At 49.7% G+C, this 12,547-nt stretch overlaps 1 protein-coding gene across 1 annotated transcript in view; it reads right to left on the bottom strand.

Annotated features, from left to right (window-relative positions):
* Positions 1 to 12,547, bottom strand: part of LOC125945232 (uncharacterized) — an 83,698-nt gene that overhangs the window by 61,835 nt on the left and 9,316 nt on the right. Inside the window, exon 3 of the mRNA XM_049666899.1 lies at positions 10,329 to 10,486. Within this exon, the coding sequence (XP_049522856.1) occupies positions 10,329 to 10,486 (158 nt within the window). The remainder of the gene's footprint in view (positions 1 to 10,328; positions 10,487 to 12,547) is intronic.

Here is a 12,547-nt window from a genome sequence, read left to right as displayed (position 1 = left end):
ACGCACGCTACCCGCAAAACTGTAATAGCGTTCTGAGCATGCGCAGTCTGACCCCGCTATTTATTTGCGTTTAGCGTGGTGCCATTTCGGCAATACTAAAACTGTCTAATGTCTCCTAGGTGTAGCTAAAGGAACTCTTGAGGACTCATGAGATGAATGTCATGACTCATGACATGCGTGTCACGTAGGTCATGAAACAGCCGCCAACGTCTTGGTGCTCTCATGGTCGTTTCGTTAACTTGGAAGGCTCTCCGCATACTGCTTCGCTTAATATCGATTCGAACAGGGCGTGGGATCTTCCGGCTTTTTTGGTATTTAAGGCACAGCTAATTAAGATATAGTTAAGGCACTCGAACCCACGACCTTTGGTGTTAATAAATGTGAAGGTAAAAAGGCACAGTTAATTAAAATAAGGTTAATTAACGCATCCGCACTCGAACCCACGACCTTTGGTGTAAATAAATGTGAAGGTAAAAAGGTACAGTTAATTAAAATAAGGTTAATTAACGCATCCGAACCCACGACCCTTGGCGGGAGTCGAACATACGACCTTTGGTGTTACATACGGTGAAGTTAATTAGGGCCAATTAAGGCACTCGAATACACGACCTTTGGTCGGAGAAAACAATTAATAGGAATTAACAAGGCATTCGAAGGAGAATGTGGTATAATTTAATGAATGTCTCGTGCGCGCAGGCTTTCGCCTTCATAATCTTCAGCGTATGGTAAAGTGACTCAAATTTTTTCACCTTGGTAGACCTCTTTTCATAATTTTGTGAGGCAACCAGAGGACCGATATTTGTCTGAACTAGATATCGGTGCTCGCGTCGCGCTTCGACGCGTACGATCTGTCTCGCACCATCTGCGCATGCGTGCGCGTGGACGCGAGCTTTCGCGCGCCGGCAAGCTTACGTGTAGTTTGGCCTTAAGTGTGCAGCGCAACACCCAACATTCGTTGAAAGAACGCCCCGGTGGAAAAGATATACTGGTACCGATCCTTCCTTTCATTGCGTCGCATTGAATTCCAGGCTTCTTGTGCAGCACAAGGCACGTCACAAACGCTGTTGGAAATGTGCGAATGTCACATTGGCAAAGTGTTGGCCTCGGGGCGAGCTTCCACGAAGAGTATTGGCGCCTGTATGTTTTTCGTGTTTGTCCCATGTGCGCTACAATAGCTTCCGCAAATGTAAATCAATTTGTTCACAAACAAGTCACAATGAGTGAACTATCATCAGTTCATGTTGCCACATGTGGACAAACATATGCTGAAGACGCATTTTATGTCTTAAAATTAGTGAAAAAAATGGTGGACGAGAATAAATGCGGCCTGACTGCACCTACACGCTGCCGACTTTGCCGTCAGCCTGCTTCCTTATGTGGAAAAGACTGCTATTTTTTTCTTTCAGGACAAAGGCTTTCTGAAACCAAGTCACTCCATACAATACCATCAAGAAAAATCTCGTGCCGTGTGGTTCTCAATTTAGCGCTTTTTTTAGTTTTTTCGTGCTCAGACATTTTTCATAACACTCTGCCGACGCCTCTCGCGAAGAAATGAGGATTCTATACGCGGTTGTTGACGTGGCATCTTCTATTTTGTTGTACCGCAGGCAGAACGACTGTTACCACAGAAAGGCACAGTAGACCAAACACAGCGTTGCACTTTAAACAGCAGGTTTATTTCCAGTTTTTGCCGCCGTACTTATACCCCCCAAAACATCACAGGATACCCGTAAGTTGCTGAATAAGCGTAAACACAACCGAGGAACCGCAAGCCGACACTTTTGTGGCCGTACTAATTGTTGGAAGGTACGGGATCTCATCGAATGCACGAATAAAATCATCAAATGTACAGTCAACACTCACGTGAATTGTGCATAGACTATGAATCTGATCGTTTTGATAATGCATTTGCTTCCGTTTTCACCGCTATCCGCTTCTGTCTTAAACCACCAGATCACATTCCATGACTATAATGCTGTGCTAAACGACAGCAAAAAAAAAAAAAAAGCCGGGGTTACGAACCTTGGGCAACTGATCCACTTTTGCAGTTTCATTCTGCTCATACTAAAGTTGTGAAGAGAGGAAGTCAGGCGCTAAAGAAGTCATTGCAGCACCTCGTGTCGATTCCCAAATATTGCGGCTGCGTTCGTCTTCCCTTCTGTTGTTCCGTCCCGTTGCGCGCCATATTAAGATGGTTGTCGTGTCAAAACACCAACTAGCCCAATATTAAACTCTTTTATCGTGTGCGATGGCTTCGGATGACAAATCTAAAATTAAGGCGCTGCCAAATACATTAGCCACGTGCTCTTGTCAGTCGCAAGAGGATTGCTTAAATAAGAAAGCAGAAGAAAAAAGTTCCGAGGGATGCTCAGAACTTTCTAAAAATGTAAAGGCGAAATCCTAGTTGGACCTCTCTCAGCGGCCTCTCTCCACCAATTCTGCATTCCCATTAGGGAATGCAGAATACATTAGGGAATGCTTCGCACATTTCCCTCCTCCTCCTCCCCAGCGGTGTTGCTGCCCTTTCCCTCCACGCTTCTACTGCACAGCCGTTGCCCTTTCCCTCAACTATGTGTCTGCGCTCCGTCGCCCGTACTCAGAACTCTCCTCCAGCGCTGCTGTTTCCTTTTCCCGGCTTGCTCTGTTTTTCTGTATCTCACAACGCGACCTTGAAACATTGAGACCTAAGGCTTTCGCCGTAAAAAATCCGACGACACCTAAGAATTAATGAGTTGTGAATGCGAAAGCATTAATGTCCAATTGAACGCTGCTGAGTGGTCTTTCGAGATATTAAATCCTCGCGGGAAAACGAGCGCGTTTTAACGCGATAACGTTCAGGGCCCCGTGTCACAGAAAATCCGGCGTCGGTGTCGGTTACAGCGTTAAACATCGGCGTCTGGCGTAAATAATCATGCCAAACCACATCATCCCGAAACACCCCGACCACACAGGCCCTCCGCATAGCGCAAGGCGTTAGTTAATAAAAATTTAGTTTCTCAAAGTAAAATTCGTCAGAAAAATCGTAAATTACGACTTAGCCACAACCTACAGACGTGATAGCGTCGGATTGTAATTTGAATATGCAAGAAAAAATTACACCATCTTCCCGTAGGGGAACCCTGAGTAGTATGCGAAGCAGCCATGGGGTCGAATCAAGTTCCCATTAGTTTTCAGATCGGCCCGTCGCCGCTGCCGTTTCGTGGCAGTGGCTCGAGCCCTCTTCTCCGCGGCGCTGTCCACGGCGCTGACACTGGCGTTGACGCTGGCGCTGTCCGTGGCACTCATCGCGGCGTTGCGGAAGGAGAATGAGAGGACGAAGTGAATGATGATGAGTGGGCCAAGCACCTGGGGATCATTCGGGCAAAACGCCGGGAGCGTTCTCCGGAAGCCGGAAGCTGGCTTCCTGAACCGGAAGCGGAAGCGCAACCGGAAGTGAAACCGGAACAGGAAGTGGACGCCGCACGGCGGAGGGAGGAAGCGACATAGCCCCGAGCATAAGATGCTTCGCATCTAAAAAGCCTCATAAGCAGCCAGGGATCTTTGAATTCTATCGCGTTCCACTCTTAAAGGCAAAGTTTAAGCGTCCTCCAGTTCTGATGGGGTTTCGCTGTACTTTGGTTCTAGGCAACATTGAGGGGAACGTTGAAAACCGAGCCTTTCTAAATTTTGGAGACGCGCGCGCCTCTAAACTAAATTTTAAAATAATAAAAAAAGGTCCTAGGGCCTTCACATTTTGATATAAGACGGCTTAAATTGCTCCTGTAATTCTTAAAGTGCTTTCCCAGCAATGCACTTGTGTTTAAAAGTGAAGCCAACTTTAAGGGGATCACTGTAAGCTTTGTTTTTGTAAGCTGGATTTCCCACGTTATGTGTTGCCGCGAAGCCTACATATAAAGAAAAATTTGACGCGAACGGAGCCCGATAACGCTATCGCGTTCCCCTCTTAAAGGCGAAGCTTAAGCGTCCTCCAACTTTTAGGGGCGAAGCTCCTTAGGGTGTGGGTCTGTCCCTCCTCTGTAGTATGTAGTAGTAGTAGGTAGCCATGTCTACTTTTATGAAAAAAAAAATTCCGAAAGTTGTGTCCGTAGCGCGGAATCGAACCAGGGACCCCTCGCTTACGAACGCGCGGCGCTAGCCGCTACGCCACGAAGCGCACATGGAAACACGCACCACGATGACAATAAATACCCAACATTAACGAAATACTGCGCATTTCTAACGCGTTTGTGCTAGCGCGTTACGGCCCGTGTAAGAAGCTGGTGTAAGACGCTGTGGCCTCTCCGCCTTACCCCCGTATTCATAAACGCTCCTTGACTTGAACTTGACTTGCCACCGCCTTGGGCAGCGCGTTCGAAACGCGTTGAAGGCGGTGGCAAGTCAAGTTCAAGTCGAGGAGCGTTTATAAATACGGGGGTTATACTCTCTCAGCAGTCATGTGATGGCGTCGGCAAACGCGGTGCACGTTCCGGCATGTGTAAACGGCTGCGTAAGACGCTGTGGCCTCCCCCCCTTACTAGAGAGTACTGCACCGTTTCTAACGCGTTTGTGCTAGCGTCCCCTTAAGCGGGAGATGGTGCAATTATAATGAAGGGCGCTGTTATAAAAAAATGTCACAGTTTCGCCCTAAGGGCGAAGCAATGAATGCGATAGCAACACAGCAATGTCATACGAAGTAAGGTGAGCGGCTTTGGTAGCAACAACACGCAGAACTGTTGTCGACGCCATCGGCGTTTTGCCCGCGTTAGCTCAAAATGCGTGCGGCGTTGGTGACTGTTGCTGGAGCCTCTGATATAAATAGGCACTTGGTGCCGCAGCTAAACGTCGCCTCCCTTCCCTCCCCCTCCCCCACGGCCTCTCGCGCGTCCGAAGAAGGCGCGTTTGCTCTACATATATGGTGATTGTAAAGGAGAAAAGAGACGCCTACTTCTGCAGCCCTTAAGCGAGCACGGCGCAGAACGCGCGTTTGTTCTCCGCCGTGCGTTCACTCCCCGTGAAAGACGCGCCCCTCGCGCCCTTTCACTCGCACATACAGCGTTCGGCGCGCGGCGACGATTTCATCTCCAAATGACGTCATACGGAACCTCACGGCGACGGCGACGGCGACGCCGACGGCAGAAATCTGCTTTTGAGTGTCCATATAATTGCTATCGCAATAAAAAAATGTCACAGTTTCGCCCTAAGGGCGAAGCAATGAATGCGATAGCAACACAGCAATGTCATACGAAGTAAGGTGAGCGGCTTTGGTAGCAATATGAATTGTAGTAAACATGAGCTGATTAAGTAAGCAGGTGTGCTGCGGCGTAAGTAGACCGACATGAAGAGAGACTCGATGACCACGAGAAGGCGCGTGTGAAACGGTGGTATTGATGAGAAGCGCTTCCCGTGGGCAGCGCGTGCGAAGGGACACACCTGTAGCGCTGCACTGCCGATCCGGGCAGCATTGCATGTGTAGCGTGCGTTGGAAAATGTGACCCGACTATTACTAACTGAATGAACAAGCGTGGTGTGAGCGCGCACAAACAAACATGAGTAGATCACACTGAATGACTGCAGACAACGACCGTCAAAACTCTGGCAGCAAGCGGATACGCCGCAGCGGCGAAGGTACGTGCGGTCTATCGCTTCAACGGAAACTGAGCGGCGAATGCACGGCGCAAAGAGGTCAGAGCCGTGTGGAGATAAGAGACGGTGCGAGCGAGCGACGAGCGCGGTTGTTGGCAGAGTGGAAGTGCGCCCCCCCCCCCCCCCCCCCCGTTCCCTCCGGCGCTGGCTTCCCGCTTCCTTGCTTGCGCGTGGGAGATTGAGTGCGTTCGCTCTCCGTGATAGCGCGCGTCCCCGCACGCTTCCGCTCGGGCATACGGCACGCGGCGAAGATTTTATCTATAGGGAACCTCACGGCGACGGCGACGGCCGAAATCCGGTTGAAGTGTCCATATAATTGCTATCGCAATAATAGGAATGACGTCACATATGGCGCGTGTCATTGGTGGAAGTCAATCGTTCAATTTAGTGCGGCGAGACTGGGCGAATTACACGGAAGATTCACGGTTTACCGATGATTCACTCCGGAGCTTCGCCCACTTACCATCATTCACCCCGTGGATATGCGGTGTTTTTTTTTTATTTGCCCTTACCGAGGCGCAGCTAGAACGCAGGCGAAAGCTTGCGCGGTGCAACTATAATGACCCTTTGTGGGTTGACAGTATTAACAAACAAATAAATAAATAAGGAACGTGTGGATAACACAGGCTTCCAAGAGCGAGGGTGACGTGGCATCGCGGCGATGCCGTTACCTCTGACGCAATAGCGCAGCAGCAGGTGTTCCCTTTCGCCTGCTCTGCACCGTCGAGGCCCGAGCCAGCAAGCGCTCGAGACGGGACGTCGCAGCCAATGGGAAGTTAGGTGCCGTTTCGCTGCTACAGACGCCGCCGGATTTTTCTCTCAATGGGCCATTGGGCACTTTCGCATCAAAAAGTCAGTTTCACCCGACAGGCAATGCAGTGATTGCTTACGAAGTAAGGTTAGTTATTTTATCGGCTGCTATAAACTGCTGTAAAGATTCGCTTGCTAAATAAATTAAAAAATTGCCGCGTATCTGCGTGCTTCGCTGCAAATGTCGTCGAAAGACGACAGTCTTCTGCCGGCCGTACTACATGAGTGCTGGTCTGATCCGCGGCCACCCGTGATGCTGTTCTCGTACCATTTCCGTCCTGGCATGATAAATGCAATGGAGGTTTGTTTGAACAGATTTCATTTTACCGCATTATTTCATCAAGCGGCCATTTATGTTTTTCCCTGCCTCAGACAGCGCTTCCTTTATGTTGAATCGGCCGCATCTGGCTGGCATTGATAAAATTGAGGAGGCAGTGCGTGAGACATGGACGCCATCTGGCAATACATCGGGAAACATGAGCTTGTGCAGAGGATTTCCTTCCTCCATGGCAGAGGGCGCTCGTCGGCGCGCAGTCGGGGAACGTCGTTCGTCGGCGCGCATAGCATGGCATTTTCAGCGCAGCTTAAGAAACTAGGGTCTTTAGAGTTACGTATCTATGTATTTTCTATTAAAGGAACACACCTCCTAATACTTACCTAGTGATGTTGCACCTCAGATATGCGTAATATTTACTTTGTGATCGATAACGTTCACAAGTATGAACAACCGTACCAGTTTAAGTAGTGTGGGCGGTAAGCAAGTGATCCAACTTTGGCCAGGTGGCTGAATCGGGTGACAGACAGACAAACAGACAGACAGACAGACAGACCAAATTTACAGCGTTTAAGTTCCCCAAGAAAGACTATCGTCTTTAAAAGCACTTTGACACGCGCGCACAGGCAAACACGAACACATCTCACTCGATGACCGCGGACACTCGCTGTCAGAATGTGGCGTGTTGAAGAGCGGCAGCCGCTGCGAGCGGATTCCCCTTCCGGCCGCCTCTCGCTTCGAGGCGAACTAGGCACGCGAGGACACAGCGTACACGAAGTCATCAGCTATCTCAGGTGGGCTAGCCTTCGAACACAGCTCAGATTGTCTCCGAGGTAGTGTCGCGAAGAAAGTATGCCGCGGGTCTCTTTGTGAATTCTGGGTCTTGCTGAATGAGGGGGAGCCGGGCAGAGCGCGGTGTCCGAGACTTGGAACCATGAAAGCGAGCGGTGCAGGCGAATGGCGCCTTTGCGTGGGTGTCTCGGGCATGTGCTCTCGCCCGGCCGACTGAGTCCTACCTGACGTTCCCTTTCGCTAAGAATGCACGCCTCCAAAGGATTCTTCTGCACGCGGCCTGCCTTAAAGGTACCGGGGACGATGCTGTGTATGAGTCGCGGTCGGTTCACGCTCGGCTCTACTATCGATGAGTCACGATTAGTTTTGTTCCCTGCGTGGTGTTTTTGAGACCATGTCTGGTCACTTAAACACTGGCCCCTATTGGATCGTGTCGGCTTGCCTGATTGGTCTGAGTTGGCAATTGGCGGAGAGGTCTGCGTCTCCCACGAGTCCGCGAGTCCCTTGGATGCTGGAAAATGAGATTTAAAGAAGGAGTCTCAGTCTTGGCGGGGTGAGCAAGAATACAGCAGTTCCCGGCACCCCTTCACCACGGGAGAACAAGCCAGTCAGGCAGGCCGCCGACAACCGATATGACATCGCTTTGCATATTGTTTGTTTGACAAGTGCAGAGTGTAACTTTAGAATAATATTACGTTTAACCTTGTTTCTCAAATGCTGGTCTTTGTCGTCGTCGTACCTGCCGTATCTGCGCTTGCCCCTGCCGGATCTTATCGCCCTCATCGTCGTCGCCATGGTGAGCTGAAGCGTGTCATTTCGCTACAACAGGGCGCGCGCGGCCGTGCTCAGCCGCCGCAGCTGGAGGTAAAGAGGAGAGGCGCCCACTAACCTGCCTCCCATTCCGTGCCCCTCCTGGAGCGCGCACATGTCCCCCTCCCCCCTTCGCGCGCCTGAGAAGACGGCGCGCATCCTCACCGCCTTCCTCCTTCACCAGTGCGAGAAGATACCATCTATGCACCATTCTTCTCAGCTCGCATCTACAGCCTACGGCGCGTGACCGCGATTTTATCGTAATTGGACGTTATAGGGAACATCACGGCGACGCCGAAGACCCCCGTGGAAATTCGCCTTGATTGTTCATATGACTGTTGTCGCAACAAAAGTTGTCAGCACCATAACTGTACGAGCATCGCCATTAACAACAGAAAGATTGCCGTCATACCGCACATACGTAGCTTCTCCCACAGAATTAAAGATGTTGATGGAAGTAGTGACACAAACGTTGTTTTTAGGCGCATAATAAGTTAGTACGCCAGTGCAAAAATACGTGACCAGAAGGAATCATTACTAAAGCTGCAGGCGAAAAAAAAAGCATAAGAACAAATTCATTGGATCCACCACATGTGTAGTATACAGCATTTTTCTAGCTTGTCGAAAGAGCTACATCAAACTGCGACTTGTATGACTCATAGTTTATGGGAGCGTGTTCGCAAGGTAAACAAACTGGCGGCTGGCGGTTTTCTTGCCCTCTCCTGCCAAATATGCGATGGCCAATCCAAATTAAAAGAAACAGCTATCCTGAAAAGAAGCAAGTGGGAAATGACGCGCTTTATTATGGAAGCTAGGAATAAGCAACATTCGGTGACACATGCATCCGTAGCCATCGATTTCATTACGCTCGAATATATTTGCACGCGTTACGCGGGTACCTTCTAACTATAAGGTGCTTATGTACAGCTGCGAAAACAGGAAATAAACGTGTTGTTTTAACTTAGTACTGTGTGTTTGTCTAATGTACATTTATGTGTCCCTGTCGTTCTGACTGCACTACAACAAAGTAGAACTCGCGAGGGAAGATGCACCTGGAAAGTTGAGCAAATGAGTCCAAGTTGCGTGTTCACTTCAATAACTCCTTCACAATGCCCCGTGCACAAAGTACAGTACCCTGCAAATTTCTCGCATCTCCCTATCCACAGTGGTTGGTGTGCACAATGGCCTATCCAGCCGACTAGCTCGCATGCACTAATTATGTGCCCTGCAGTGGAGGCGAAGTGTAACGAGTAAATCTGGCAAATTGTCCCTGGTGTAAATACTCTAATTGTACCAAAATTTCCCTCGGTGCTTTCTTTCTCCCCGTAATTTACTTCTTTCTGCTCTTTTGTCTTTTTCCTGCAGTCTTCTTCTGGCAGAGCGGTTGTCGTTCGCCTCAGGTGCGGCCACCATAATTTTCTCCTTTCTTTCCTTCAACGTCTGCGAGTAACAGTCGCTTTTTAATGCGAAGCATTCTTGATGACTTTAACGCAGTTTTTTTTTTTTTTTTGTAACGGCTAGCTGGCTATTCATGTGGGCCCGGTTGTGAAGGTATGCCGTCTAAAAATGTGGGCTGATCCTGGAGGTAGTGCAAATTAAATGTGAGCCGTTCTTGAGGGCGTGTGCCACTGGGCACAGCCCCTTTTCAATGAACATCTTTGCCGCACAAATTGTGGTCACTGGCAATCAAAGTAACAACGGCGAAAAAAAACATTGCACCGCACTCCGCATCATTTCGCAACACGTGGCGAAAGCATCAACCGTTCGCTGCAGAACCGTTATATGATTCATAAAAACAATACCATTAATGCTTCGCACATTAATTGTCAAGTGAAGTTGACTCTTGTGCACAATTACGCGAAAGCTGACGGCGGAGCCGCGGTTTGGTGCGCACGTGTTGTTGGCTCGGTGTCCTCGGCGATTATTTTCAATAATTTCGACGTCCTCCCTCTTTTGCTGAGCCGGCAAACGCATCATCACGGTAGCCTATAGGCTTATTCGTGCATTCGACATCGCTCACCTTTGAGCGTCCTGTCGCGGATGCAGACGACTGCTGATGACGTTGATGAGGCGCAGTGCATTCGGAAACGTCCGTGTTGTCACCGCAGCCAGCAGCGTTTGCCGTTGGGGCATGTTCGTCTCTGCGCACGGATTGGTGAGGGCCGTCCACTGCAGCCGCTGCAGGCGAATGAAACAGATTTAAAGAGACACGGATACGAAATCTCAAAATTTTACGAAAATGCTGAAAATGAATCCTCAGTGTGTGATTACACCGAAAAGAAGCAGTCACTTAGCTCGTTTTTGAGCCGATGGCTTTATTTTTGGCGTTTTTGTGAGAGCGCACTTCGCCGCCCGACCCGCGGGAGTTGGAAGGCGTGACGTCACGACACCCTTGTCGGATAGCCAGCCGGCCGGCCGCGGTCATTCGAAGCGCGCCGACGCCGCCATCGCGAGCATGGTTTCGAGTTCTAGTGCCTCCTCCAGCGATGAGTACACTTCTGAAGACGAGGACCATTCCAACTTCGCAAGAAATATTACTGCTTGCGGTTACGAGCCTTCCGCGTCAAGCGACGAAGAAGATCAGTCGGCCGCGGAAGTGCCAGTCAGGTTTTCGCGAACCGTAGCGCGAACATTTCGCTCTGCACCAGACACTTGTGCAAGAATTATTTGTCATTTCCTCTGTAAACATGCTTTTTCAAGAGCGCACGCAGGCGAAGCAGCTGCGGGGTACTTCAGCACTGCGTTGGTGACTGAATAGTAGTTTATGCCGTCCGCGTGAGCAACCGCTGTGAGGTATCAGTACCTCCGAGACTCTCACGTCCACTTCGCCAGCCGACCGACAGATGGCAGCACCTGTCTGGCGTGCTGCTCAGTTTTTTCTGCGTTTTCCCTGTGGAGATGCAGAGCTGTGTGTGTGCGTGTGTGATCTCGTAAGTCGCGCTCGCTAGCCTTGTATTGTTTTACTATGCTTTGCCAAGATCTTTAAAGACATCACTGCCTTCGTGCCCAGCCCCAGCCTCGCGCGCACACTGCTCAAGAAGGCTGCAAGTTTACGAAAACATTACCGACATCTTTTCGCCTCCTCTTTTCCAATGCGCCGCTGATCATTTGTGCCTTGCGTTTTCGTGAGAAGACCGATGGCACAACGTCAGGCTTTAAGCATTGCCTTTTGAGCGGCATGCCGACGCCTTTCAGAACAGCTAGGGCTGGTCGCAAAATTATCGTCGACAAATGGTCCGCGTAAATCAAGTCATTTTTAGAGGTCTCCAGGCTGTGCGTGATGGCTGACAGGCAGGTATCCAAAGTTTACGCACCTTCTCGTCTCTGGGAAACATGTGCGACGGCGTGTCACGACCGACGATGCTTTTATAACAGCAATGTCTGGGCATTTCCTTCGGCCTCGACGAACGCGTCAATACCGAGCGACGACCGCGGGAAGGCGCATCTAAGACGCACCACCTGCGTGGACTGCCGACGGGGATAATGTTTCGGACGGACCACGTGCGAAGATCGCCGAAAGGCGTTCAACAAACGCAGCCAGGGACCGACAACCCCGAAAACACTGCGACGGCTTTGGCCGACCTTGGCCGCGCGCGCGGGCGCGGGTAGGTGTTATATGAGTATGACGTCAAATTTCAGCTTCTGCCGGTGGCCGCTTGGAGGCAAGGTGCAAAAGAAAATCGAAAAAAAAAAAGATGTTTCTCGCTCTTTTTTTTCAAAGCAGCTTGTTGTATTCGTCATTTTCAACAGTTCAACTTTTGTTCCGACGCAAACAAACCATCCGCCAACGTTTGCGTCCGTATCCCTTTAAATGATTTCACTTTAAAGTACGCAACGGCATGGCGTCTGCAAGCCGGTTGTTGAAATTTGCATTAGATTTCAGATATTCGTCATCAAAATTCAAAGCTCAACAAATACATGGCATATTGAAATCAAGCCCTCCGGAAGAGCAGTAAAGCAGCCCTTCTATCAGACATCTTGTCAGGGGGGCACGGACTCCCCACCTTCACCCTCCACCTTAGACAAGATTCGCAAGCGAAAGTGGTAGAAGTCCAAGCAATGATGCACCCATTTCTCTTTTGTAAGGAATACGCAACCCGTTCGCATCAGAAAAGAAAAAATGTGGTTGATCCCTCTTATATAGGAATCGGTATAGAACACGAAAGTGAAACGTGTCTTCACAGAAGTAGTGTAATGTTTATTGCACATTGATATATAATGTCTATTGGTGTTTTGTGG

The sequence above is a fragment of the Dermacentor silvarum genome, chromosome 5 (genome assembly GCF_013339745.2).
Source record: "Dermacentor silvarum isolate Dsil-2018 chromosome 5, BIME_Dsil_1.4, whole genome shotgun sequence".
NCBI lineage: Eukaryota > Metazoa > Arthropoda > Arachnida > Ixodida > Ixodidae > Dermacentor > Dermacentor silvarum.
Note: the sequence above shows the minus strand (reverse complement) of the source record. Positions and strands in the feature narration are given on the sequence as shown.